Consider the following 26,243-nt stretch of genomic DNA (forward strand, 5'->3'; position numbering starts at 1 on the left):
TAGATTTGTACCCTCTACTTGAACACTAGGCCTAGGATAGGCAAGTAGCCTTGAGTCCGCGGCAATGGCGTTAAGATCTACGGAGCCTAGAACCAGATTTATTCGTGGTATTCATGCATTCGAGTGATTCCCTCTTCTTTTTTGGAAACGATCATTCAGCCCTCATTCAAGCATTGGTAGCTAATTTTATGACTGATATTTATGAACCACCGCGCAAAATAAAAATTCACCCAAACCCTAAATGAAATATATCTAGACGATGGCAAGCTTGGTGGCAGCGATGTCCAGAGCATCAACGTCAGGGGTTAGACGGGCGTAGGCCTTCTTCAGTCCATCGGGTCTAAAGACAAGTTAGATATCCCGAATTCGGTAGTAAGTCAATGATTATGAGATAGGTCGTCGTACCTGACGAGGGTGTTGACCTTGACGGTGTCAACGTCGTACAGCTTCTTGAGGGCGAGCTTGATCTGGCGCTTGTTGGACTTGACATCGACGATGAAGACCAGGGTGTTGTTCTCCTCGATCTTCTTCATGGCGCTCTCGGTGTTGAGAGGGTAGAGGACGACCTTGTGCGCATCGAGGCGAGGGACATGGGGGATCGACTTGCGGGGGTACTTGGGCGACCGGGAAAGCTGAAGGGTCTTGGGGCGGTGGAAGGTCGTAGAGGTGCGGACCTTACGAGACTTGTGCGCCTGGAGAATCAAATGATATTTAGCACCGAACAGAGCATGGGTGGATTTGAAGCCTTGTGAGAACGTACACCAGCACCCTTAATGACTGCCTTGGCGGCAGCACCAGCCTTGTCGCTGGGCTTGGTCTTGCCTATAGATCCAGAATGTCAGCCCATCCGTCACTTCAAAATAAAATATAGCCGATCGCTCGTTCGAAATCACAAAATCCATGCAGGTTGACAATAGCGGGGGGAACACAGGGCTCGAATCGTTCATCGGAAATGCCTTTTTTTTGATCGTGCTGAGAGGGCCTTATCCCCCGGAGTACCGCCACATGTAGATGCCATTCGAGGCTCACAAAACCGGGATTTCGACAAGAACAAATCTGCAAATTTCAAGACGACGGATGAATCGCATAAATGATGCCTACCTTGCTTGTTATCCACCTTGGGAGCCATGGCTATCGTCCGGCGCTGTCGTGTTGATTGTCGCAGTGTCGAGTGTCGAATTATTTGGAAGGTATTCGCTTAATGAAAACCCTACGGTTGACTCTGTGGGTCACCTGACCAGCCCTCCGTGTCGGATGGTTTGGATCTCTTGGCGACCACAACTCGAACGGGCTAGTCTGTCGAGTTTGTCTTCTTTCAGCATAGTGTATCCGTTACGGTCACGTGAAGAATAAGCGGTTTCTCACATGTTCGAAGCCATCAATAATGATTTCGACAATAGTTGAACGAGCCCAATTCATGGCTGTTGCCTGCGCAGACACTACGACTCAAACGCCAGGGGACTGCCAGGGCAGCAGTACTACTAGGCCGAGAAGACATGGGGCCTTCTAACAAACAATGGAGAAAAAGACCTGCTCTTCTGTCCCGCACCCGCCCACCAACTGTCCGGGCAAAGCATGCGGCCTTGTCGGCGAAAGCTACTCGAAATCTCATTCGATCACACCATCGACTACTCAAGGCGCATTCCCAAGCTGTACGGGCCGGTGATGATGTTTTGGTCGGAAAGATCGAAGCGCAGATCCGGGAAAATGGTGGCTTGGAAAGCTACCAGCTCGCAAGCAAACTTGGCCAGTCTCTAGATCGTGGAGGCGACTCTAGCAAGGTCTTGGTTGATTGGATAGCTCCTCGGTTACTGCCAATGGCAAATACGCCCTACAAGCTCCGAGTACTCGAGATTGGAGCTCTAAGTACGAAGAACGCTTGTTCAATGAACAAGTCACTGGATGTCACTAGGATAGATCTGAATTCTCAAGAACCGGGAATCTTGAAACAGGACTTCATGAAAAGGCCGCTTCCCCAAAACGATTTCGACAGGTTCCATATCATCAGTCTTTCCTTGGTCCTCAATTATGTTCCCGACGCCGCCGGTCGGGGTGAAATGTTGAAGCGCTGTATATCCTTCTTGACCACATCACCCCCCTCCGGGTCTTCTCTTGATGTTACCCCAAGCCTATTCCTGGTCCTGCCAGTCTCCTGCGTTACCAATTCGCGCTACCTCACCGAAAGCAGGCTGCAAGACATAATGTCCAGTATGGGTTTTGCGTTGGCTAAGACCAAGCAGACTTCCAAGCTGATATTCCAACTTTGGGATCAGGTTGACGACTACAACGCCAAACCTTTCAAAAAAGAAATCTTGAACCCTGGAAAAACAAGGAACAATTTTTCAATTATCGTCAAGTGATAGTGTCGTATGGGACAACAAGAAAGCGTCGTTATCCGCACTCTTACAGTGCAGGGATGGCATCCTGTGGCAGAATGGACCATGCAGTCCCAATCAACGCCAATATCGAGGAAGTTATTAAAAGGCACCAGTCCAGTACCCGTTCTCTTGGACTTATTTCGTTGCCAAATATTTTCAGGTGGAAGGCAACCGGCAATATGATGCAGATCGTGAAACATAAAGCTGACCCCATCAGCGCCATGATTCGATCAAACGAAGGGAATAACACTGCCATGATAACAATGCTGACCACGACAAGGATGCGTATTAAGGCTTTTGAAAGCTTTGAACCATGGCTTTCGTGCTCTTGGGATCTGTCTGAAGTTCAGGGTGTGACCCAAGTCCACAGAGGACTTCGACTGTGGCCACGAGCGGCCGGCAGCTACATTTATCAATCAACAATCCACATTTTTCTCGAAAACAAACAGGACAAGAGGACAAAATGCGAAATATGACTTACTTCAATGGTACTTTTGTGATTGGAATGATGGCGATGAACATGATCATGCAAATAGACAATACCTGCGAATATTCTTCTGTGCGTAGGATGTTGGCAGTGACTTCATCTCGAACATCGTCTCCAAACATGATCCAGCCCACTATGGCCATCGTGCAGTCAAGAGAATACTAGGACGAATATTTCGATTAGCACCCGAGAACATTATCCCCTGTTCGTTGAGTAATATGCACCGTTTTTTCTCTGCATATACTCTTCAAGATGCTGCCGAAACCCGCTTACCGTAAAAATATAAGTGACCCACAGACTCTTGCCGTACTTCTGTGGATGCCGCATATCGCGGTATATATTTGGAAATACGCCGTGGCCACCCCATGGTGCTTATCTGAACATCAGCGCGTTTTCCTAAGCAACCCCTAGCGAGTGATTGGTCTTACACATTATCAGCCCAAAGCTAAGAGGAAGAGTGGCCCAATTGTCAGGCAATAAATACGTCCTGGCTGGTTGAAGGAGAGATCCCGGGGCGGTTGGTTTCGTAAGCCCATCAATACAAGTGATAATGACAACTTCGACAATGTTAGTTTCTCGGTAATACACTGAGTTCTGAAAGAAGGTACACATACTAGAGGTACAAGAAAGTATGCCGAGTATACTTGTCACGCTAAGAAGTCGCAATGGTAAAAAGTTGAGGGGAACAAGCAAAAGTCCGCATACTATTTTCCACTGAAGAAGGCTCAAGCCCGGGATGAGAGCTTGCAAACTGTCCGCAAAAAGCACAACCAGTGCAACACAAGCCCCAACTAGTTCCAAGCAGAACAAGAGACTTGTCGCTAAGCGTGCGTGGTGACCGAAGCTAATGTATGCTAGATCTGCGTAAGTGACAATACTCCGATCAGCATCAAGACACTTTGCAAGGATCTTTGCCGTGTAATTTGTGGCCACTGCAGCGAATAGCAGAAATAGCAGGCCAAGAAGCCAGCCAGCATGCTTCAGAGCTAGTGGCAAGCTCAACAAACCAACACCGATTAAAACGTTGACGGAATTGAAGATTGTCTGTGGAACCGTAGATTGGCCGACAACGATACACTCTCTTGTACCGTCTTCATGATGCACCTGCTTTACAAGGACCGGTTCCCTTTCGTAGCCCACAGATGTATCACCATGACTTTGTTGCTCTCTGTGCAATTGGATCGCATGCTTCCGTGCCGTCGCACTAACGCGGGAAGAAATCGTTCCGTACGAACCCCCCAGCGATGGTTCAAAAATGTCTGCAATCGATGTTTTTTTTCTCAGATCCAGCTGGCCGGCCATGGCATTGTCTTCACTTTCTCCATCGGCACCCAACAAGGGACGTGTAACGTCGGCCCCATGCCCCGAGTAATCATGTGGCCTGAAGATGTCGTTTGTATTCCCAGCCCATTCTTCGTCGGAGTCTATCACAAATGACGATCGTCGAGGTAAGACTTCTGGAAAATATGCAGCTCGCTGCCACGACCGAGCAAAGTTGTCAATGCTATTGACTCCTCCTGCCTGTCTGAACCGCGCGGAGAAGGACGCTGATCTGTGTAGCACAAGACATAGTTAAACCGAGGCTGGCATTTTATGTGATTTCAGGATGAGTAGGCGACTTACCTTGGCCTCGGGTAGCTATCTTCTACTCTTGAATAGCTGCCACTGCTGGTTGCAAGCCCATAAGGATACACATCAGACTCAATTGCAGATTCAGCGCTCGGCCTACCAGGCGCAATCGACCTATGTGAGCTAGAAGCCTGGGCACCAGCAGCCGCAGGAATTGTGGATTCAGGCATTGTGTATGATTCCTTCAAAAGTCCCTTGCCAGGGGACAGAAGCTTCCGGTCTAGAACCAAGCTACTTGCTGCTAGGTCGACTTTCGCGAAAGGGAAACAAACAAGAAAAAGAAAGAAATGAATAAATAAATAAAAATCAAAAAGATGTCAAGGAAAGAGCGATCGAGGAAAGGAAACCTTGGAAAGACCGAGTTTATTTATTGAAGACAGTTAGTACAATCAAGGCTGGTGAGGAGACAAATCAGCTATCGGCGAAGTAATATAAGGGCGTCACTTTTGGTGGCGGATACTAAACCCAGAGTGTGAGTGGAATAGTCGTCACTATCAGCGATTTCTTATAGGCGCAGCCACAGGATCGGCTTGCACGATGTCCAGGACAAAGATAAGCGTGTAGTAGTGTAGCACTCCGTAGTCTACCTAACGGATACAAACAGGTTATCTCCGAGAAAGGCAAGGGTAGAAATCTTGATTGGTAAGTCCAATGAGAAATTATTCCATGATAGAAAAGGACCCCCGGGAGCTTCTGCGAATTTCGGGAGCGAATGTGGGGTTCTTCTTGGAACTAATACTGCACAGGTACATGGAGTTCCAACCAGCTTTTGTAGCTAGTTCTCCGTGTTATTGATAAGCCATCAATAGCATTTTGGTTCACCACATTGATTTATGTACTCCAGACGGGGGTGGTTCAGTCTGCGATAACATGGACGGTTTCTTTCTTGCATGTTCTCGGGATAGTGTTAAGACTCTTGCTTCGAAGTCCCCGAAAACTTACGATTGAAAGACCGTTGAAGCGGATGGTTACATGTTGAACTGATCGCAGAGTAATGACCACTGATGTTGAGAGAGATGGCCAACTCCAAAGACCCAGACTCATGCTAGGTTGTGCCATATATGAAGTATGATAGTAAGTGATCTAGTTAGTCGATAGGTAAGGTAGGCCGAATGCCAGCGAAGAAGGTTATGTGGGAAGTACTCCGTAGTACCGTTCGTATTGATTAGTATGAATTGAGCCATGACATCAGGCAATCCTCCATTATGTCTCGACTAGGTAGCACGCCCCAGCCAAAGTTCTAAGCACTCAAGGACTTGATAAGAAACGCTCTTCATAATATAGGCCCCAAGCGGTGCAGTTTGACAATTAAAGTGGACTCGCAAGCGCGCTGGATCGTATACTGGATAACGGAAGTATGGTATTTCCAGGAACCGCACTTCTGTCCATCTCATTGATCTTTGAAGCCTTGAGGTCGCAATGTTGAGGGAGATCGATAAGCCTAACAATGATGCAAATGCAGAGGCCTCAAATGCGATTCTCTCTCGCCTTTATATACTCCCTATTAACATGGATCACAATGCTTCTAAACAAGCGTTGTGGTATTAATGAATCCCCCTTGTGCGAGTTCCAGCTTATGTCATCGTAAACAGGCGACCGCCGGCCCATTCGTTGGTTCCTTGTGTCGTCGGCCGCCCCCCCACGGTGCCTGATGAAAATTGCTTAAACACCCCGCTGGACTTGGACGGCAAAACGACCAGCCGTGAGGTATGTGACTTGATCGTCTCTTTCCCGTTCACCTTTGTCTTTGGGGTTGCCTACTCTCATAGATCCCTTGTTACCCCAGTTCGCTTTCTCTTTGCACCTTTAAAAAAGACGTCTTGCCGCTAACAGTCAGTATTCTAGCACCAGCAAGCCACACACTTAACGTCTTCTGGTCGTATTATATTGTTGCCTCGCCCAACATGAGCGCGGCTCAGCCGAACGAAGCGGAGAAGAACATCGAGATATGGAAGGTGAAGAAACTCATCAAGCGGCTTGAGGCCGCTAGAGGAAACGGAACCTCCATGATCTCTCTTATCATTCGTACGTCTTCCGTCCAGTCGACTCGTCGCTAGAATACCTTCTAATTATCGGATCTTCTTTGCAGCCCCCAAGGACCAGATTTCTAGAGCAGCAAAGATGTTGGCGGAAGAGTTTGTAAGTGGTTTGACTGAGAGAGTGACAGCCAGTCTGCTAATCGCATAATACAGGGCACTGCGTCTAATATCAAGTCTCGTGTCAACCGTCTTTCCGTCCTTTCCGCTATCACTTCGACACAGCAACGTCTCAAGCTCTACAACAAGGTGCCTCCGAACGGTCTAGTAGTTTACTGCGGTGAAATTATCACCTCTGAAGGAAAGGAGCGCAAGATCAATATCGATTTCGAGCCTTTCAAGCCAATCAACACCTCGTTGTATCTCTGTGACAACAAGTTTCACACTGAGGCTCTCAGTGAACTTCTCGAATCTGATCAGAAGTTTGGTTTCATCGTCATGGATGGAAACGGTGCTCTGTTCGGTACCCTGAGCGGCAACACCAGAGAAATTCTGCAGAAGTTGAGCGTTGATCTGCCCAAAAAGCACGGCCGTGGTGGTCAATCAGCATTGCGTTTCGCTCGTCTTCGTGAGGAGAAGCGCCACAACTACGTACGCAAGATTGCTGAGTTGGCTGTTCAGAACTACATCACCAACGACAAGGTCAATGTTGCAGGATTGATCTTGGCCGGTTCTGCCGATTTCAAGAACGACCTGAACCAGTCCGATATGTTCGACCAGAGATTGCAGGCTAAGGTTATCAAGGTTGTTGACGTGTCTTATGGTGGCGAGAACGGTTTTAACCAGGCTATTGAACTGGCATCTGAGACCTTGAGCAACGTCAAATTCGTTCAGGAGAAGAAGCTTATCGGAAAGTACTTCGAAGAAATCAGTCAGGATACTGGAAAGGTCTGTTATGGCATTGACGATACATTGAAGGCTTTGGAGCTTGGTGCGGCCGAGACACTGATCGTTTATGAGAACCTTGACGTCACTCGCTACGTTCTCAAGAGCTCCAGCGGTTCGGACGTCGTCATCCACACTACCAAGTCACAGGAAGAGAATCGGGAACTCTTCATGGACAAGGAGACAGGCACTGAGATGGAAGTTAGCGAGCAGCAGTCGTTCCTTGAGTGGCTTGCTGAAAACTACAAGGACTTTGGAGCAACCCTGGAGTTCGTTTCCGACAAGTCCAGTGAAGGAAACCAGTTTGTCAAGGGTTTCGGTGGTATCGGAGCCATCCTTCGGTACAAGGTCAACTTCGAACAGCTTGCTGACTACGATGACGAGGATGAATTCTACGACGGTACGTTTATCTCCATAACCATACTATTCGTGTGCTAACCACTCTATAGATTGACGGTTCCGCGGCCTCGCAGAGAGCGAGGATGAACGGCCAGAAGTTTCCGGTTCGGACCTTCTGACGGCTCGCCCCCTGATTCGTGATGGCGGCTCTCCCGGCAACATGGCCGCAATGGTACACACCGTGCCGTTGCCCAGTCAATATCCTATGAAGCTGCCCAGAAGTATGTGCTTCATTATATGTGCAATCGTTGCTACTTGCTGACAACATAGCAGCAGGGCCATCCAAGCTCCGTAACATGTTCACTGAGGTTATGTAGACAGTCTAGGGTGGCACTAGGTTTTATACTTCAGTTCGAAAAGATGATAGATCTGTTTATGTCGAACCTATAACTCACCAAGGGCTGTCGATCGTATAACACTTGGGCTAGCGCGTTTAGAATGTTTGTTCCAGTGCCTGTCAACACTGGATCTCTTCGTTGTGTTTTCCTTTTGTTGCTTCTGAGTGCGCTTCTTACAAGGGAAGCAAGCCAACACTGGCTTCTCCTCTTCATGTTATCTACAGGTCCTGTAGATGCCTGTAAATCTGGTAGCGCATGACACACGAGGCCTACACGGCAATTGAATTGCTTCATAGAACCTTTTTTTTTTTTTTTTTTTTTTTTTTTTTTTTTCATTTGGGTATCGATTTGATATGTCTATATGAATTTTGCAGGCTACAAGCACTTGTGATCCTCTTGCACTTCCTCACCAGTACCGACACTTAGACTTATACGAGCTGATCCGCCCATGTTCCCAAATGCCTGCAACCCTCAGTGACATGTTGTAGCCCATCTATGATTTTGGATACCGCATCCGCATTTTCACTTGTTGGAACGTATTGGCCTTCGACCAGGAATACATACTTCCACGGCCTTATCTGACTCGGTCGCGAATTAATGCTGGTCAGATTCATCCCACGATCCTTGAAAATCAAGAGAGCATCTGCCAAGGCACCCGGGCAATCCTGGCGAATCATAAATGAGATCAAAGTCTTTTGCGCTGTTGGTGTAGTAGAATTTTGTGTCTGTGCTGGGGAACCGTTGGCATATTGGAAGACCAGCCGACCCGTACGTTCCGAAGTCACATTCCTGAGCACCAGGAACCGGGTGGTGTTATTGGCCTTGTCTTCGATATTTTCCTCTGATACATCTAGACCGTGATGCTCGGCAGCAAAGCGACTAGCTATTGCTCCACATCGCTCTGTCGTCTCCTTGGACACGATCTCAGCGCCCTTGGAGGTTGACGAGACATCTTGTCTTTCGACGCCTTTGAAAGTTTTTTCAAGGAAAGTATCACACTGACCCCATGCCTGCGGGTGGGTATATAATTTGGTGATGGAGCTGTAATCTCGCTGGCCAGGTGGGAAGAGACCCTTTCGAGTGAGAAGACAGTGGTGAACTGTCAGATAATGTTCCCCGCACACCTTCACATTACTGTAGAGGCCGCTCGGGTCCGCCAAGAGATCTAGAGTCTGAACAACCGAGCCATTGGTTGAGTTCTCGCAAGGGATGATAGCATAATCGACGTTGCCTCCTTGCAATGCTGCGAAAGCGTCCGGAAACGATACGTGGGGTAAAAGTTCAGCTGAAGACCCAAAGCTTTCAACTGCGGCCTAAAAGGTTGGTTAGTAATGGGACTATTGCGAAGTCCAACCTGATGAAATTCTGACCTGGTGGGAGAATGACGCGACAGGGCCGAGGAATGCGACCTTGAGAGGCTCCATGGCAGCGCTATGAGGACTTCGGAGATCCACTGGGTTTGAGTTGCTTGCCTCACGATTTTGTACTCCTGCCAAGAGCTTGTGACTTGTTCCTTTCCACAGCTGCGGCTGACATAACTAGTCGAAATTTGAACTCGTTTAAGCCCGTGTAATCATCTCCGAATTGTTTGTTTTTGATGGTTCATTTTGTCCACCAGGGCCTGGTTATCTTATCAATTGGACCAAATGCGCATGTTCAATTTGAATTCCAGACGGATGCGACTATTACTGCGTTCATGGCAGCAGCAGCAGCAGCAGCAGCAGCAGCAGCAGAAATGGCGGACACTGCCGGCTTCATTTCGTGCATGTTCGTCTCTTTCCGAAAGGCTACACCGAGATTTGACATCACGACAGCTCCCCTTGACTTTTGACTATCTACATCCCCAGCCGTCATACCTCCTGAGCTTAACTCTGGCCGAACTCCTTCCCACGCTAACCCCAGCGCCAAATGAGCTTCCTTCCGCACACAGCAGATCTCCCGTGCCAGCAGGCCACCACCTAGTCTACTTCCCTCCCCAGGTCACATTGCCGCAGATCCTTCCAGACGGTACGGACACCTTACATGCCCCAGGGAGTCCCTTTGATAGGCGCTTGTGGGCTGGTGGGAGTGTCAGGTTCACCACTCCGAAAGGCCTGGTGCTAAATGGCAGCCGAGCCGTTTGTATCGAAACTATTCGTGACGTGGTAATGAAGGGCCGCTCAGGCGAAGAAAAGGTTATGGTCAGGATTGAAAGGCGGATCGGCACAGTTCGAGAGGGCGAAGACCATCGCGATATTAAAGAGCGGATATGGAAGGAAACCGAGGAAGACGTTGGCGATGCTTGTGTCATTGAGACCAGGAATCTATTGTTTATGCGCAAGAAAACTCCCGAGCAACTAAGTCATGACAAGGCTGGTTTTGACATGGAAAATAGGGCTATAAAATGTGCGAGCTACCTCGAAGATTACCAGTCACTATATCTTTGCTAACGGTGCTCGGTGGCGCGTAGCACCCTCGGGTTCATACTTCCTCCACAGACTCATACCTAACAAAACCCTGCTGTTCCGCTTCTCGGCTCTTACTTTCAACGCTCATTCTATACATCTCGACAAGGCCTACACACAAGACGTTGAAGGCTACCGCAACCTTCTTGTACATGGACCGTTGACTTTGACGTTGCTTCTTACTGCTCTGCAGGGCCATCTGAGTAAGTTACAATTGACTGTCACACACATTGAGTATAGGAACATAGCTCCTCTATATGTTGATGAGGAGTTAGCAGTATGCGGCAAACCCAAATTGGGAAAGGGCTACACAACCTGGGATGTTTGGATTGAGGGTAAGGACGGACGACTTGCCGTCCGAGGCACCGCTTTCACTAGCCCTCTGTAGGGCTCATGGAGTCATGATGAAGAAGCGGCCAAGGCCAATAATCGAATAGAGAGGAGAGCCTCCTGATATATTAGGAACTTACTCGGCTTGACACCACTACTCTGACTATGATACTTGAGTCATAGAGCAATCACGGCCGTCGAAAAGGGACGTCTTAGTAGATCGATACTTGTTCGATGGAAGGGGTGTATTGTGGCATATAGCGACACATTGCATGTTGAATTAGCTCGCATGTAGCACTAGTAACTCGTTATTTCAGGAGCATTATGGACTACCGAGGACCCATTCATGAATATGATAATCTGTTCACACTCGTTTCTGCTTGAAATCTGGGGTGGCTATAGTTAGTCACTGATCATGTCATTATCGTTGTTAACTAACTACGGGGTAGTTTTCTACTAACCAGGCACTGAAACAGCAGGACATCATTACGTACAGAAATGATGATAGGAACTTCCGCAATTGGTATAACCCTGTGGGTCGCACACATGCCGGAACGGATAAACAGATGCCGCACTGGAGCTAGGAAATACACACACTATAAGAACTCACTTTCTGTCCTTTTCTTTCTTTCACAATATTCCCAACTTAGTTGTTAAAACAACATTGAATGCCACGCCACCTATTGTGACACTGAATGATGTGTCTCGAATAGTATCTGTACTCAGATTACAGTATTACCCCCGTGACTGCTCTTCATAGCAGTTCCTTGCAATCACAATGGACCAGTTTTGGGCTGCTCCTCCTGTTACTAGGTATGAGCTATTCTCACATCATTTGTGTCTCATATCAGGATCCATAACTGACTCTCCTTCAGAACACTCACTGCACTTACCTTTCTACAGTCTATACTAGTACATGGTGGCCTTCTCAGCGCTTACTATGTACTGTTCCTTCGCCGCCTTGTCTTCAAGACACTACCAGAGATATGGAGGCTGTTCTCGCCGTTCATGATCACTGGACCAGGCCTTTCCCTGATCTTTGACCTCTACTTTAGTATGGCTTTTGCGCTGTTCTGATGAACGGGCGTGCTAACTGCCGGTAGTGTTTACCTATGGCAGCCGCCTGGAGACTGAATCTCCCCGGTTCAGTGCACCTGGTGATTTTTTCACTTATGTGTTCTTCGTAGCATCCATCATCATGGTAAGTTGTGGGAACATCCCAGTCTCATATGCAAGCGATGACTTCGATCCCTGTTGTCTCGCAGTCTTGCTGTGCGCCCATCTTCGTTATTGTTATCGTTCTGTTTCATTTGTTTATCTACCACCTCGTATATCTGCCCGCCCAGCGCAGCATCAGCTGAAGCGGTTCCTGGAAACGAGGGAGATCACCCCTGCATCCCGTATAGCTCCACAACTGATTTTACCGGGGCTATATGCGTTGTAGGCATGGTGGGACGACCAGTGAGATAGCTAGTGTGATGAATCGGTTCACACTGGTGGTTATGGTGCCCTACATCTCTATAACTATTATTCTATTGCTTTGTCATTATTTTTATAGACCCTTTTTCCCTTCCAATGTAGCCTCCTTGATTTTGCCAGTACTGACAACCCAAAGCTCACGGCAGGTTGTCTTTTGAATAATGTAATTTTTACCTCCGGTGAGCTAACCGTGGTACCAAATTATGCTTGCCCATACTGATGTTTTCTCAACTCAGCGTTGATCCTGGCATTCGTTTACACGTATTCCCAAGACAATCGAGGAAAAAAGGCGAGCTTTTTCATCGTCCAAATACCCGTCGAGTTCTTACCTTGGGCAATGCTCACATTAACACTGGTCGTTTCCGGATGGCCTGCGGCGTTGAGGGACGGTATGGGCATAGTTGCTGCCCACTTCTTCGATTTCCTTACCCGTATATATCCAACTTTCGGAGGTGGTAAGAATTACCTCGTCACTCCAGCGTTTGTGAGGCGGTTCTTTGCTGCTAGCAAGCCGCGGGGCGAAGCTCGCGCCTTTGGGACCGCCTACCGTGCGACGGACCAAACCCAGGGTTCTTCGGGAAGCTGGACTTCATCCTTTCAGAGCCCTTGGAGCAGAAGAGGGCCAGGAAGAAGACTTGGTGGTGACTGAGTAGGCACGTCGTTCCTATCAGGTTATTGAGTCGCTCCAGTCCAGAGTAGGGAAGCCTAGTCAAGCGGGCAATGTTTACTACAATTGTATTTAAATTGGTGCTGAAGCCAAGGGCTCAAGAAGTACGACTTTCAACTTCTTGCAGGTACTTGGAAGTCATTTCGATGCTCAGAATAATAAATAAAAGAGAGGTAGCAGATACTCAAGTAGACACGACACAGGTTAGACCGATACCTCTCATATACCGCCAAGTAATGAAAATTGTCAACTTTCGATACAGTCCTTCAAAGAAACATGTTTTAAAAACGTAACGAGACATACGGATACGGAATTTGCAAGGTGCAAAAGACAAGTCACGGGATGCTGGGTCGGCGGGTAAAATTTATGCTCTAACCTGATTAGTCGCAGGAGCTTTCGCCGCACTTGCAAAATTTCCCAGACTTCTTCCTCGCTAGCGCGAGAACAAAACTTAGTCCGGAGAGTGCAATTTTTCCTGCGCCTTCCCTCAACGCGCGCAACAACCCAGTTATCTCTGCACCCTTCAAGCCAGCCTGTTCAAAATGGCGGTCGCAGTGGCTAAGGAGGAGATGGACTACGCAATCAAGCCTGAGGCTAGTTCCTCGAAAATCGACACGTCGGAGTGGCCGCTTCTTCTGAAGAATTATGACAAGCGTATGTTCACTCCAAGGCCATATCTCATATCAATGTAGCTGGTACTCATCCATAATATCAGTGCTTGTCAGGACCGGCCACTTCACGCCTATCCCCGCTGGTAGCACTCCTTTGAAGCGTGACCTGAAGTCGTACATCAACTCCGGTGTCATCAACCTGGACAAGCCTTCAAACCCCTCCAGTCATGAGGTTGTTGCTTGGATGAAGAGAATCCTGAGGTAAATTATCTTTTTCACTCTCCTCTCGTCTTGACGATACTGAGACTAGTTCTGTAAAGGGCGGAGAAGACTGGTCACAGCGGAACCCTCGACCCCAAGGTCACCGGTTGCTTGATTGTCTGCATTGACCGTGCCACTCGCCTGGTGAAATCCCAACAGGGTGCCGGAAAAGAATACGTTTGCGTTATTCGCCTTCATGATAAGATTCCTGGTGGCGAGGCCCAGTTCAAGCGGGCTCTCGAGACATTGACTGGAGCTCTTTTCCAGCGGCCGCCATTGATCTCTGCTGTTAAGCGTCAGCTTCGTATCCGAACAATTCACGAAAGCAAGCTTTACGAGTTCGACAACGAGAGGCACCTTGGTGTCTTCTGGGTCAGCTGTGAAGCCGGAACCTACATTAGAACCCTCTGTGTCCACTTGGGTCTTCTGCTCGGTGTTGGTGCGCACATGCAGGAACTCCGCCGTGTTCGCAGTGGTGCCATGGATGAGAACAGTGGAATGGTGACTCTGCATGATGTTTTGGATGCCCAATGGATGTACGACAACCAGCGGGACGAGTCTTATTTGAGGAAGGTCATCAAGCCTCTGGAGACTCTCCTCACCACGTACAAGCGTATCGTTGTCAAAGACAGCGCTGTGAATGCTGTGTGCTATGGTGCTAAGCTGATGGTTCCTGGTCTCCTCCGCTTCGGTAAGATCCCACCTTTATATGGTCCGATTTGAATTGCTGACTCTGGTGAAGAGGCTGGTATTGAGGTCAACGAAGAGGTAGTCCTCATGACCACTAAGGGTGAGGCTATTGCCATCGGTATCGCTCAAATGTCGACCGTCGAGCTGTCCACCTGCGATCACGGCGTTGTTGCCAAGGTCAAGCGTTGTATCATGGAACGCGACCTGTACCCCCGTCGCTGGGGCTTGGGACCTGTGGCTTTGGAGAAGAAGAAGCTCAAGTCCGCCGGAAAGCTGGATGTAAGCTATTCTCTGAATTTGTGAAACGCTCACCTATGTGCTGGTTTGCTGACAAACAATGCAGAAGTACGGTCGTGCTAACGAGGCTACGCCTGCCAAATGGAAGAACGACTACAAGGATTACAGCGCACCCGAAGAAGAAGGCGCGCAGGCAGTGGCTCAACCTGTCGCTAAGGAAGATGCTGCTACTCCTGCCGAGCAAACGGAAACCCCTTCTTCTCCCAACAAGATGGATGTTGATGACGACGACGATGAGAAGAAGAAGCGCAAGCGCCACGAGGGTGAGACACCCGAGGAGCGGGCCGAGCGCAAGCGCAAGAAGAAGGAGAAGAAGGAAAAGAAGGAGCGCCGGAAGTCCAAGCAGGAGAAGGAGGAGAGCGACGATAGTGATTAAACGCTTCCGGGAAGTTCTTTACCTGCCTCAGAACGGGGAGCGGCCGCTATTCAATCGGTCTAGGCTTGTTGGAGCGTCGCTTGGGTATGATTCCTGTAACATACTTGTTTCTTTGTGTCGGAGTCTTGGGTTTGAAAAGGGAATCTATTTACTAAAGAGATTTTGTTGCGGTTCTTGTATGTCAGTGTCTTTTCTCGATTCAATTACTATTTCCACCTGCGTGGTCCTTGAACATAAGTGAACTTCGTCTTCGTAGTTGGGCACGGGTACCGTGACTGAAGACCCGTGACCGGAGGCGGTGTCCCCCGCATTACTTCCGGTAACCACGTCGGGCAACTTCCATCTGCTGCTCCCCCATTCCTTTAAACCCCCATTCACTTATGTCTACTTCACGTCCCATTTGATCGTGCTTAGCCTTGTAACTGACCAGTCAGAAACTCAATCACTGGCTGTATCTTTGTTCACCATGGCTGCGGAACTTACATCTACCCGGCTCAATGCGGAGAACCATCTGCTCTTGGTATTCAGCTCTATGGCCCCAACCTATTGCCGGCTTGCCCCCGCATTCTGATACTAATTTGGTCGTCTGATTCTAGGACCAGCCTCTCCTACGGTTACCACATGAGCTTGCACGTCGAAATTTCAAATCTGTTCAGCGCCTCGTGGAGCGTGAAAAGGAATATGTCATCCCCGCACTCAAGGAGACCGCCAATGCATCCTTATCAAATGAGCAAACGCCTGACCAAGCTCTTGCTGCACTCGACGCTATGATTTCCCGCATGCAAGGCTTGAAACGGAAAATGGAGAATTTACATCAGGAGGAAAGAAAAATTCAAGAGCAGTCCCGGAAGCGTATCCAGCACCTGGAGAAACTTCACCAGATTCCTAGCTTGGCAGACGTCCAATATGATCAGTGGGCGAGGGTTCGATTGGACAGGCTCATGGTAGATCATATGTTACGCTCCGGGTATATTAAAAGTGCCCAGCAATTAGCCCGTGAGAAGGGGATCGAGGAACTTGTAGATCTCAACGTTTTCGTACAGTGTCAACGGATTGCCGAGAGCCTACGCGCTGGTGAAACTAAAGATGCCCTGCAATGGTGTGGCGAGAATAAAGCAGCGCTGAAGAAGAGTCAGGTTTGTCTAACATCGACCGATGATCACGGAGCTATATGCCCGAACACAGACCTGACCATGGTTTACAGTATAATCTGGAGTTCGAACTCCGATTGCAGCAATACATTGAAATGGTCAGAACGGGGCATAAAGAGAGATTCAACGACGCTATGATTCACGCCAAAAGATATCTGGCGCCTTACCTTGAGACACAGTCGGTAGAGATTCATCGAGCTGCAGGACTTTTGGCTTTTCCTCCAGACACCAAAGCTGAGCCGTACAAGGTAATGGGGATATTGGAGACACTCTCATGAAAGACCGTACAAACTGACTCACCCTTAGTCGATGTATGCTCATGCAAGATGGGCTTATCTTTCCGATCTCTTTGTCCGCACTCACCATGAGCTCTTGTCATTATCTTCTCGCCCTTTGTTACACATCGCTCTGTCTGCGGGATTGTCGGCTCTCAAGACTCCTTCGTGCCATTCGGCCTATACCTCCTCCAGTTCGAACTCGCTGTCCACAACAACATCTGTTTGTCCAATTTGTTCGACCGAGCTTAACGAGCTCGCACGTAACATGCCATATGCTCACCACACAAAGAGCTACGTTGAAAGCGACCCGATTGTGCTTCCAAATGGCAGGATTTACGGTCAGCAACGGCTCTTAGAGATGAGCAAGAAAGTTGGATGTGTTGAGGCAGGTAAAGTAAAGGACCCTACGACCGGTGAAGTATTCAATGAGGGTGATATGAAGAAAGTCTACATCATGTAAACAAGGAATGTGTACCAAGGCTATGTACAGCTGCAACTGGCCCTGCTCCTTATTTCAATCTTCTGGGTTGAAACGGACAGTGGAATGTGTATCTGCAACGAGTAATTTGCACAGGTATTTCCTATTCGCTGTCGTCACTGTCGGATGCATCTCTCGGCCTCTTCTTTTTCGCACTCTGCCCAGCTTTGGAAGATGGGGCGTTCCTCCGTTTCACTGGATGGTCTTCCTGTTTAACCTCAAAGACATACATTCTCGCGTCTCTATCTTCCCCCCTCCAGCCTCCTCTTCCACCATCCTTTCCTTCAATGTCGCCCAGCGTCCGCGCATGGGAATACTCCTTATAAGAGGTCCACGGGAATCGAAAACTGGTAACCACTCGCAGGCCAGCATGCCTTGCAAGGTCTTTAATATTCCAGAGGGTGTAAGGCTCACCCTCAAACATCGACACTAGAATCTGACCTGGCTCCACTCTGTTTTGGCGTGTCGCCTGCCCGGTAGTATTGGCTGTTCGCAGTTGGTTGCCGTCTTCACTGCCATCATGATCGTTTTCACCCCCGCTTGATTCAACGTCAGAGTCCTCCCAGTTGTCCCAGTCGTCTTCATCGTCACTATCTACGCGCACGGGTTGATGAGACAACAAAGGCACGCACGCTTTGAAGAAAGCCACCAAGAGTTCCTGGTTGGCTCGCACCTGCCGATTGACGTCGGTGGAGATACCGCCGACATGGGGGAAGTTGAAACAGATCACATCCCACGGCCCACCTTGTGGTGCAGAAGAGATGCCGCTCTTTGCTTCTTTCCAGGCCGGGCGTTTTCGCTCCTGTCGAGGAAAGCCCGTCCGTATTTCTTTACCGCCACCCGCAGGAGAACCAAGTTTTCGAGCGTCAACTGAGTAAATGACTTTGGGTCCACGACGTTGCGCCTGGTCTTCAAGGAGCCCTTGTGCATTGGTTCCAACAATGCTTGTGCCGTCTCCGTTGGATGAGTTCTCCTTACTGTCCGAAGCATGCTCCCCCGTCGTCGCCTTGGGAAATGCATACTGTATATCTCGAATGTTATTTTCAGCTTGGGGGTATTTGCTGTGGAGCGTATCTTTGGAATCATAGCAGGTAGCCATGACATTCTTGCAACGGTGCTGAAGGACTAATGAGCGAGCAAAGGAGAAGTCGCCTACATCAATATAGTTAGGATTGCGGTCCAGCGAAGCAACTTTATGACATGGTTCTCGGGGTCAGATTCCCCCTTCCACGGTGGGGATCAGCAAGTATGATGTAGACAAAGGCCAACGCGGGCTTAGACATTGAGCGTCTGCTTTCCGCGTGGGGAGGAGGAAAGGCGCGCGCGAAGAGAAGAAAAAAAGGAAGGAGGGAAAAAAAAGCAAGTATCAAGATTGTAAAGGCAATGCATGCACCTATCGAACCGCAAGAAGGGCACATAAAAGTAGTAATTGGGAAGAAAGGGCAAATCCGACTCACCTTCCCCAACCAACAAAATCCGATCCTTCCGTCCAAAAGGCACGATAGGCCGCTGGTTCCTCTGCACCTGTTGCTGTTGCTGCTGCGAGTTCTTCATCTTTCGATCATTGTTGCTGTTTTTAGCATTACCCGACGACCCGGGGTGTTGATGAGCAGCACTCTGAGCGGCTTTAGGCTTTGCAGAGTTCGTAGGGGTGGTAGTCGAAAGCTTAGCAAACGATGACATTTTGCGATGCTTTTTTGAATGCTGTTGTTGCTGTTGCTGTTGCTGGCCTGCTGGGGATGGGCCCCCGCCTTTCTTGGACTTGGGCATTTTTTTTTTTTTATCTTCCTTTTTTCAGGTTTTTAATCCCTTCCCTTCCCTTGTCTGATGTTATTTAAGAGTATGTAGGGAAATTGTTAGGGGTAAAAAGGAAAAGGTAAATATTAGGAATAATGATGAAAAAAAGGGGAAGACGGGAGTTGTCTCTTTTCTTAGGTAAGGGTTGTGTACTGTATATATATTTCATATAAAGGTTTTTTGATAATGATATATATATATATTTGCGATACAGAGGCACTAAGGTACGGTGGAGGCACGGCGGCGGTTCAAAATTCTACTACGTATGATTTGCCTGGTTGCCGCCTGGACCAATGAGAGGATCGAATTTGCGGAATCATGGTAGGGACGGGACCCCATAAGAGACAGACCTCCGGAGATGCATCAGTACTTATTGATGGTAGTACGTAGTAAGTAGCTCAACAAGGTTCTATCTAGGTAATGCAGTTATACAGTAAGTGTTTAATTCAGGACCGTGACACACACAGACTTGTTGGGAAAAGCATGCAACATGTTCACGAGAAGCTCCAGGGACCTTACATTATGAGAAGATACTCCGAGTGCAACCACGGCGACTAAGTAGTACTCTTACCGCGAAGGGATCTTCAGTCGTCCAAAAACACGCTTCAATTCTATAGAATTTATTAAAAAGGGCAGTAAAGAAAGAACTTCTTATATACAGGCTTAAACACCAGGAAAGGCCTTCCTTTTTTGATAAATCCTCAACCGCACGAAACCTGAACTTGCGAGGCCCCGTCACAGACAAAAACACGGAACACGCCATGATCAGCAAAGAATAAAAAAGACACGTCATATCAATCCACGGCGTTACTAGATGATATTCAAATGGAAGCCATCTGCGCAGCCCGAAACAAAAATAAAAAGAATATGCGAAAAGGGTCATGATCGGGGCAGATATCTGAAAGCAAAGCTGAAAGACCAATAACAGCAAATGAAAGGCCTCTCAGGTAGCTCGACACGTGGAAATAGAATACAGAACCACCAACACCTGCCGAGGAAGGCATGAAGACTGTGATTCAGGGTCTGAACGACAGCCCTCGCCAACTACAACGAAACGAAGAATCACATATCACATGCGAGTAACGAGCACGTTCAGTCTTGCACTCGGTACGGAGCAACCTTGACGATGGTCAAGCCGGAGCAGTTGCCCACAACGAGTTGACCATCCAGTTGATGACTGGCAACCCGACTAGGAACGTAGGGAGTCTCTCATACTCTGGCTGCTGGCGCTGACCGGGGGGTTGGCGGTCGGCAAGACACCAGTCCTTGGCTTAGCGTTTTGCTTGATCTTAGCAACGGCGTAAACGATACCGCTAACAAAGCCAACGACGATAGCCGAAACACTGGGGAAGGTAACAGGAGCATCGAAGAAGATGAGTCCAGAGATAGCAATGGGAAGCTTGTTCAGAGCTCCAACCATGGAGTAAGTGGTCGACGAAGTGACGCGAACACACCAGGCGGAGGTATAGGAAATGAACACGGTCGACAGGCCGGAGAGGATCATGGCGAAAACGATGCTGTTGCGGTCCACAGGAGGGAAATTGCGGTTGACGTTGGTGGATGACCAGTCTTCTAAGAAAGCGGACAGAACGATCAAGACGGGGATCGACAGAAGGTTGTTGTAGAACATGGCTAGAAAACGGCAGGTCAGTAAAAACGATACTTTCGAGCTACAAGAGTTTTAATCCGAGCAACGTACTGTCAAAGTCCTTGAAGTTGGTCAGCTTGATCCGCTTGCGCATGCCCAGAACATAGGACGATGTGCAGAGGCAGTTGACCAGCATCCAGACGTAGCCTGCATTCAAAGTAGACATCTTGGCGGTCGCATCGCCATTGCTCTCCACAGCGTGCTTGATGTCAGCCCAGGCGGCAATGATAGAGCTCAGAACCATCAGTCCGAAAGAGAACAGGGTAAGACCGGTGACAGAGCCACCGAACCACAGCACCTCTCCGTAGGCGATAAGGATGATGGTCAAGTTCTTGAAGATGGTGTAAACGGGAATCGAGAGGAACTGAAGCGCTTTAGAGCCCGTGTAGATCATGCCGATCAAGAGCAGAGTGATGGGGAACCCTAGTGATAATCAAAGGCATGTCAGTTCGAGAGCGTCGCGAGGGGGGTTTGAAAGCACGCATGTAGAGTCTGGGCACTTACACTTTCTGGCCTCGTCCGCGCTGAAGTCGCGATAAGTGATCAAACCGCATGATTTACAGGTCTGGATTGCAATGATACAAACGAGAGACTGCATAGGAAATCGAACAGCGGTCAGCCTTGAGCATGCAATACACACCCGCCATGTGCTCCGATATTAGCCAACATACCTGGATGCAGAGGAGGAAGAAGTTGAGGTTGAAATCAGTGCCGGACAAAACATATTTGTTCATGACGGTCATCAAGATTGAGGATCCACAGTAGGCCAACACCGGCAAGATGGGGTTGTTGGACAGCGAGCCCGACGGCGGACTCCTGGGCTGAGGCGGCGGCGGCGCCTCGAAGCTCTTGTTGCCCTGGTCTATCGCATCCATCTGGATCGTGTAGTCGTCGGTCTTCTTGCCTTCAGCCATGGTGACTGATTCAATGAGTGTCTATGCGAAGTGGGTGGGAATTGAAAACGATATGCCTGTGGGAACGAGAAGTCGTGGCAAGGCGACGGCGAGTCGGGGATGAAGTGATAGTTGGCGGCGCCGGAGCGAGCGTTAAGAGGAAAGAAAACCCGCAAGTATAAAAAAAGAACACGAAACACCGGCCCGGAGATATGTTCAATCAGCCAGGCAGTTTGGAAAGAACGGGGGCCGAGAGGACAAGGGGGGAAGAAGAGGGGGAAGACACGAGGAGGAGAAAGTCGAGAAAGAGGCTGAGGATAAGCCGGGGGGAGGAAGACCGACCAGAAGGAAGAAGAATAATAATATCGCGAACGAAGGCGAAGGGGGAAAAGCAAATTACTGGGAAATGAAAAAAAAAAAAGGGTTCCTTTCCTTCCCGCCTGGGCTGGAACTCCCGCTTCCTCCGGATGCGGCGTACAGTCGGTTATTTTTAATCTTGGCTGGTATACCAGTACATACATAGTTACATACAGTAGGGTCATGTTTCTTTGTGATGGTGTGCCATGCTTGGCTTTCTACAAGTTCATATTACCTGTGCCTTGGTCGATTGTTCCCGATTATCAGTGATGTGTCTCACAGTGCCACGTTGTCCCTATTGCTGGGGAAATCGGGATCTGGTGGAAATGATTAATTACACTTGGTACCTGACCAAAGAGGCGGTGGTACACCTTTTCAGGGACTTCCTCCATACTCCGTATCGTACCAGCACTGGGAATTTCAATGCGGTCCAAACCGACTGATAATCCGCCGTAGATTCTTCTGCCTCCGTATAGACTCCGTTCCCCGATCAAGTTACAAAGGGGATACGACTGTTCACCTTGGAATGTTGTATCCATATCCCTACATATAATATCTTCATTTAAGCCTCCTTCTATCTCACTCAACGCCAATCTCTAAAGCTCTTTTGCGGGAGCATTCAGCTTCCACCTACCTACCCCTCCGACCCACCGTGTGCTTCGCACTCCCCTCCTCGTCCTTTATCATCAACATATAACTACCATATATACTACCTCTCCTATTCCTGTCTCTTTCTAAGGCTTGCCCTTATTCTTCAATTGAACACATATACCATCGGGTTCAACCTCGCTCTCTGCACCGAGAGCCCATCTTTACAACTATAAACCACGATAGAAAAGAACCCACCACAACCATGAGTCGCGCCTTCGAAGACCACCCCCCCGCAAGAGACCAAGATGACCACGACGCCGACTCGGACGCTCTCTTCGACGCGCTAGAGAACGAAGACGACACAGCCTATCGAGCACACCGAATTGAGCAACTCAATGCGGAATTTGCCTCGGCCCAAAACAACAAGAACAACAATGACAGCCGCACTCGCGACCACACCATCCTCGAAGACAGTCTGTACCCGACCATCTCCAGCGATCAAGCACTCCTAGACTTTACCACGCAGACCCATCGATGCGTGATTCACTTTGCGCACCCGGATTTCGCGCGCTGCGGCACAATGGACGAGCATATTCGAGCGCTAGCAACCCGACACCATGAGGTACGCTTTGCTCGGGTGGATGTACGGAACACGCCGTTTGTGGTGGAGCGGTTGAAGATCCGGGTGCTTCCATGTGTGATCGGATTCAAGGATGGGGTTGGGGTTGAGCGCGTGACTGGGTTTGAGGGGCTAGGATCGGGTGGTCGGGATGGAACAGATGGGTTTAGCACTGCTACATTGGAGAAAAGGTTGATTTGGAAGGGAATCCTTGCCCAGGAGAAGTTCGGGGCTGGTGATGGGGCGTCTGATGGGTCGGAAGATGATGATAGTGATGGCGGAGAGCGCAGAGATCGGGGGAAGCGGTCGATTCGGACGGGCAACGCGAGGAGTTATAGGCATGCTGATGACGATGATGACGACTGGGATTGAGAAATTCGAGTGGCCTTCCTGGATAGCCTGCCATAATTGCAGAGCGGTATCTCGCCGTCTGGTGGTTGGATGCATCGTTACCTCAATGAAACAAGGCGGGATGGAGACAACAGCCTTGGGGACCAGAGATTCGTTGCTTGGCTGTAGTCATTGACGTTGATGTGTGACCAATCTGCATTTGCAGCAGTGATCTTGCCAACCGAGCAGGGAGCGACTCAAGTTCGGGTGATGGACTTCCAGGTTCGGAATATGCCCGGATGCTATTCCAATCGAGCCTATACTTGTAAATGGGCGAGCTAGAAAGAGCTGGCGATATCGGGATTCGCAGGACCAACCAATGCCGGAGCAGGGTACTGAATATATTGAAGTCAAGCACTTGAGTAACTGCCAAGACACATCATCATACTTGTGATAGATCGTCGTAGAGTGAGTAGTATTACCACATCGACTACTGCAGAAATCCAGAGAGAGAAAAAAGAAAAGCCTTGAAGAGAACTAATACAGCATCATCGTTGAGGTAAAGTTACAAAAATGAGATGAAAACAGATCGCGGGTGACCATCCCAAGTAGAAAGATAAGGCTGCTCGAAGTTGCAAATGACAAGAAAAGAATTGGAAAGAATACGGACGGTCACAGGAATCATGGAGTATGACGATGCGAGGATTTATACATGTAGGTCAGAAGAGTGTTCACACAAATCCATCAACTTTCATGGAGGGGCGCCTGGGACACTTGGACTGGAAGGAGACAAGATCAGAAAACTCCTCATTAGAAACGCAAAAGCAAGGTGCTCATGATAAAAGATGAAGATGACGCGCCGGAACAAAAGGAGCAACATAAGGCAACAATCGCTCAAAACGAGGTCTAGATCGCTACATTTTTCATTTCACCCAAGACCTCGGCGTCCAAGCCAGTGGCCAAGGACGGTTGATTCGAGTCACGCTTTTGCGCCTTGTCCGCTTCCAACGACTGGCGCTCCTCACTCTTTCCGGCTCCCTCGTTCTCTTTCCCGCCGATTTGAGGCGTAGCTACCTCCATCAAGTCTTCGGATTGACGCTCTTCTCCGTTCTCCTTGGCGGCCTGCTCTGGAAGCTCAGTCTCCTCAACGGTGTGCACCGGACTCGGTGCCTCTTCTGTGACACGAGCCAGCGGACTTGACATGCCGAATTGAGTTTTGGGGCTTTGAGTAGCCCCCCGGTTGGGGAAGCGATGCGGAGACCTTCCACGCTCTTCACTGGGAGTTGGGCTGCCATAGGGGGACTCTTTGCCCGACTTGCCGCCCGTGCTCAAACCCAAGCCATTCGGAGCCTTGCGCCTAGGTGGTCTCCTGCCATACTTCTGATCGGTTCTCCACCTCAAGATCTCCAGGTAGGGGGGTTCCACGTTCTGCGACTTGAATTCCAACAGCTTCATCTCATTCGTTTCTTCATCCACAGAGACCTTGCCACTGCAAATATCATCTGCTAGCGTCGCAAGGAAGGCAGCCCAGGACCGAGCAATGACGTATTTACAGTCGTAGTCCCGGCCAAAGATGATAACTTGTCCCCACTTTCCAGCAGGTCCTGGGGCCAAGTCGATAGCGATATGGTTGCCGCCCCAGTCGCGAGCCAGGGGAATCCAAGCCGGATGGGCATAGGCCTTCTGGACTGCACCGGGAGGCTGCGAGTCCTGTCGCTCGAGCAGGTCGTTTCTCCAAGCACCATTAGCCCCCGGGGCAGGGGGCACAGCGGACGATGAACTGGGGCTTGCCCTTGGAGGAGCGTTCATCATAGATGAGCTCAAAAACTCCTCGTTGACTACCCTCCAGTTCTTCCATTCTTGAACGATTTCCTCACAGTCCAGAAGCATGCAGCCGAAGATGACACCGGTGGGCAGTCCTCCCCGCTCCTGACCATCATGGACCATCAAAGATTCCCGCAGCTCCAACGGTAGGCTGCAGTCCAGTTCGTGCTCCAATTCGTTGATGTCATTTTGGGTGCAGCCCTCGCATAGATTATCCCAGAGCTCCTGGTAGTTGTTCTCCAGCCATTTCTCAATCTTCCTCCATGAATGAGCGATGGGGGGAGGGGGCGGAGCACCATCATGGAAACTTTGCATTTGAATCTCTGGGGCACCATCCGCATTGGGGTCTGCGGATTGACGCTTCTGAGATGACAATGATCGCATTCCAGGAGAGTATGGGCGATTGGGTGAGCCCCCTCCCGTAGGTGAGCCGGACCAGCCATTTGAGCCCTTGGGCTGATCGTCATCATACGGGGAAGTCAAATCGGGTCGAGATTCGATAGCGCTTGTTGCAATGGATGTGAGAGGTTCGTGTCGACTTTGACTAAGCGGCACATGTTTACCGGTTCGATATGGCGAGTCATGGGAAGCATGGCGATCATAAGAAGTCATCGTATGCCAAAAGGACCGCCATGCTGAGCCGATGCTGTGGATGGGTTTAGAAAAGTGTCAACCGCTGAGCTCGGATTCTCGGGAGACGTGGCCAGGTGTGTTTCGATGAAAGGGAGATACTCACGCATTCGCCATGATTGGAATCCAGACAGATGTCTAGTGACAGAGGGCAAGCGAAATAGACCAGCGCTGGCTGTTCTGTTTCTCTAATTCTCCTTATGAAAAGGGATCGAGGAGCATTTGAGGGAGGGAGGAGGGAGTCCAAGGTCGGAATTCAGTACCGCGGATAGATGGATCAAGAGCGGAAAGGCAAATAATAATGTAGAGGAAGTTTTGTTAAGGCCGGTGGGTAAAACGG

The 26,243-nt window shown here is 49.3% G+C and overlaps 12 protein-coding genes across 12 annotated transcripts; 6 read left to right on the forward strand and 6 right to left on the reverse strand.

Moving 5' to 3' along the window:
• Positions 1-104: 104 nt before the first annotated feature.
• On the reverse strand, positions 105-1,179 carry BO83DRAFT_378324 (60S ribosomal protein uL23). The gene is made up of 4 exons (XM_025531225.1): positions 1,102-1,179; positions 761-822; positions 406-692; positions 105-340 (listed from the first exon to the last, which is right to left on the reverse strand). Exons 1-4 carry the CDS (start codon positions 1,127-1,129, stop codon positions 253-255), a joined length of 465 nt encoding a protein of 154 aa, XP_025388054.1. The 5' UTR covers positions 1,130-1,179; the 3' UTR covers positions 105-252.
• Positions 1,180-1,201: 22 nt separating this feature from the next.
• BO83DRAFT_312876 (25S rRNA (adenine2142-N1)-methyltransferase) lies at positions 1,202-2,360 on the forward strand (the record flags this gene model as incomplete). Its single annotated transcript, XM_025527533.1, has 2 exons — positions 1,202-1,224; positions 1,523-2,360. 2 exons carry the CDS (start codon positions 1,202-1,204, stop codon positions 2,358-2,360), a joined length of 861 nt encoding a protein of 286 aa, XP_025388055.1.
• Positions 2,361-2,403: 43 nt separating this feature from the next.
• On the reverse strand, positions 2,404-4,664 carry BO83DRAFT_398696 (putative transporter; the record flags this gene model as incomplete). Its single annotated transcript, XM_025533275.1, has 7 exons — positions 2,404-2,695; positions 2,737-2,781; positions 2,860-3,026; positions 3,139-3,236; positions 3,294-3,422; positions 3,480-4,417; positions 4,489-4,664. 7 exons carry the CDS (start codon positions 4,662-4,664, stop codon positions 2,404-2,406), a joined length of 1,845 nt encoding a protein of 614 aa, XP_025388056.1.
• Positions 4,665-6,398: 1,734 nt separating this feature from the next.
• Positions 6,399-8,452, forward strand: BO83DRAFT_445036 (translation termination factor eRF1; the record flags this gene model as incomplete). The annotated part of the gene is made up of 5 exons (XM_025536529.1): positions 6,399-6,519; positions 6,584-6,633; positions 6,687-7,815; positions 7,889-8,035; positions 8,091-8,452. The coding sequence occupies 5 exons, from the start codon at positions 6,399-6,401 to the stop codon at positions 8,129-8,131; spliced, it is 1,488 nt and encodes a 495-aa protein (XP_025388057.1). The 3' UTR covers positions 8,132-8,452.
• Positions 8,453-8,490: 38 nt separating this feature from the next.
• Positions 8,491-9,599, reverse strand: BO83DRAFT_337633 (prephenate dehydratase PHA2). Its single transcript, XM_025528481.1, has 2 exons — positions 9,523-9,599; positions 8,491-9,465 (listed from the first exon to the last, which is right to left on the reverse strand). Exons 1-2 carry the CDS (start codon positions 9,574-9,576, stop codon positions 8,581-8,583), a joined length of 939 nt encoding a protein of 312 aa, XP_025388058.1. The 5' UTR covers positions 9,577-9,599; the 3' UTR covers positions 8,491-8,580.
• Positions 9,600-9,828: 229 nt separating this feature from the next.
• On the forward strand, positions 9,829-13,054 carry BO83DRAFT_398699 (uncharacterized protein; the record flags this gene model as incomplete). Its single annotated transcript, XM_025533276.1, has 6 exons — positions 9,829-10,562; positions 10,801-10,951; positions 11,714-11,739; positions 11,802-11,996; positions 12,046-12,134; positions 12,642-13,054. The coding sequence occupies 6 exons, from the start codon at positions 9,829-9,831 to the stop codon at positions 13,052-13,054; spliced, it is 1,608 nt and encodes a 535-aa protein (XP_025388059.1).
• A 439-nt stretch (positions 13,055-13,493) lies between these two features.
• On the forward strand, positions 13,494-15,528 carry cbf5 (pseudouridine synthase CBF5). The gene is made up of 5 exons (XM_025531226.1): positions 13,494-13,726; positions 13,788-13,944; positions 14,004-14,635; positions 14,687-14,913; positions 14,978-15,528. The coding sequence occupies exons 1-5, from the start codon at positions 13,615-13,617 to the stop codon at positions 15,305-15,307; spliced, it is 1,458 nt and encodes a 485-aa protein (XP_025388060.1). The 5' UTR covers positions 13,494-13,614; the 3' UTR covers positions 15,308-15,528.
• Positions 15,529-15,773: 245 nt separating this feature from the next.
• BO83DRAFT_445044 (FYV10 family protein) lies at positions 15,774-17,301 on the forward strand (the record flags this gene model as incomplete). Its single annotated transcript, XM_025536530.1, has 4 exons — positions 15,774-15,827; positions 15,904-16,443; positions 16,512-16,706; positions 16,765-17,301. The coding sequence occupies 4 exons, from the start codon at positions 15,774-15,776 to the stop codon at positions 17,194-17,196; spliced, it is 1,221 nt and encodes a 406-aa protein (XP_025388061.1). The 3' UTR covers positions 17,197-17,301.
• Positions 17,302-17,317: 16 nt separating this feature from the next.
• Positions 17,318-18,897, reverse strand: BO83DRAFT_312989 (25S rRNA (uracil2634-N3)-methyltransferase; the record flags this gene model as incomplete). Its single annotated transcript, XM_025527542.1, has 2 exons — positions 17,318-18,366; positions 18,672-18,897. 2 exons carry the CDS (start codon positions 18,895-18,897, stop codon positions 17,318-17,320), a joined length of 1,275 nt encoding a protein of 424 aa, XP_025388062.1.
• Positions 18,898-20,047: 1,150 nt separating this feature from the next.
• gmtA (GDP-mannose transporter) lies at positions 20,048-21,668 on the reverse strand. Its single transcript, XM_025527117.1, has 4 exons — positions 21,331-21,668; positions 21,164-21,251; positions 20,711-21,082; positions 20,048-20,643 (listed from the first exon to the last, which is right to left on the reverse strand). Exons 1-4 carry the CDS (start codon positions 21,571-21,573, stop codon positions 20,201-20,203), a joined length of 1,146 nt encoding a protein of 381 aa, XP_025388063.1. The 5' UTR covers positions 21,574-21,668; the 3' UTR covers positions 20,048-20,200.
• Positions 21,669-22,399: 731 nt separating this feature from the next.
• Positions 22,400-23,872, forward strand: BO83DRAFT_378340 (thioredoxin domain-containing protein). Its single transcript, XM_025531227.1, has one exon. It carries the CDS (start codon positions 22,763-22,765, stop codon positions 23,489-23,491), a length of 729 nt encoding a protein of 242 aa, XP_025388064.1. The 5' UTR covers positions 22,400-22,762; the 3' UTR covers positions 23,492-23,872.
• Positions 23,873-24,321: 449 nt separating this feature from the next.
• Positions 24,322-25,924, reverse strand: BO83DRAFT_445050 (1,3-beta-glucan biosynthesis protein). The gene has a single exon (XM_025536531.1). The coding sequence runs from the start codon at positions 25,883-25,885 to the stop codon at positions 24,356-24,358; it is 1,530 nt and encodes a 509-aa protein (XP_025388065.1). The 5' UTR covers positions 25,886-25,924; the 3' UTR covers positions 24,322-24,355.
• Positions 25,925-26,243: the final 319 nt, after the last annotated feature.

The sequence above is a fragment of the Aspergillus eucalypticola genome (assembly GCF_003184535.1).
Source record: "Aspergillus eucalypticola CBS 122712 chromosome Unknown BO83scaffold_12, whole genome shotgun sequence".
Classification (NCBI taxonomy): domain Eukaryota; kingdom Fungi; phylum Ascomycota; class Eurotiomycetes; order Eurotiales; family Aspergillaceae; genus Aspergillus; species Aspergillus eucalypticola.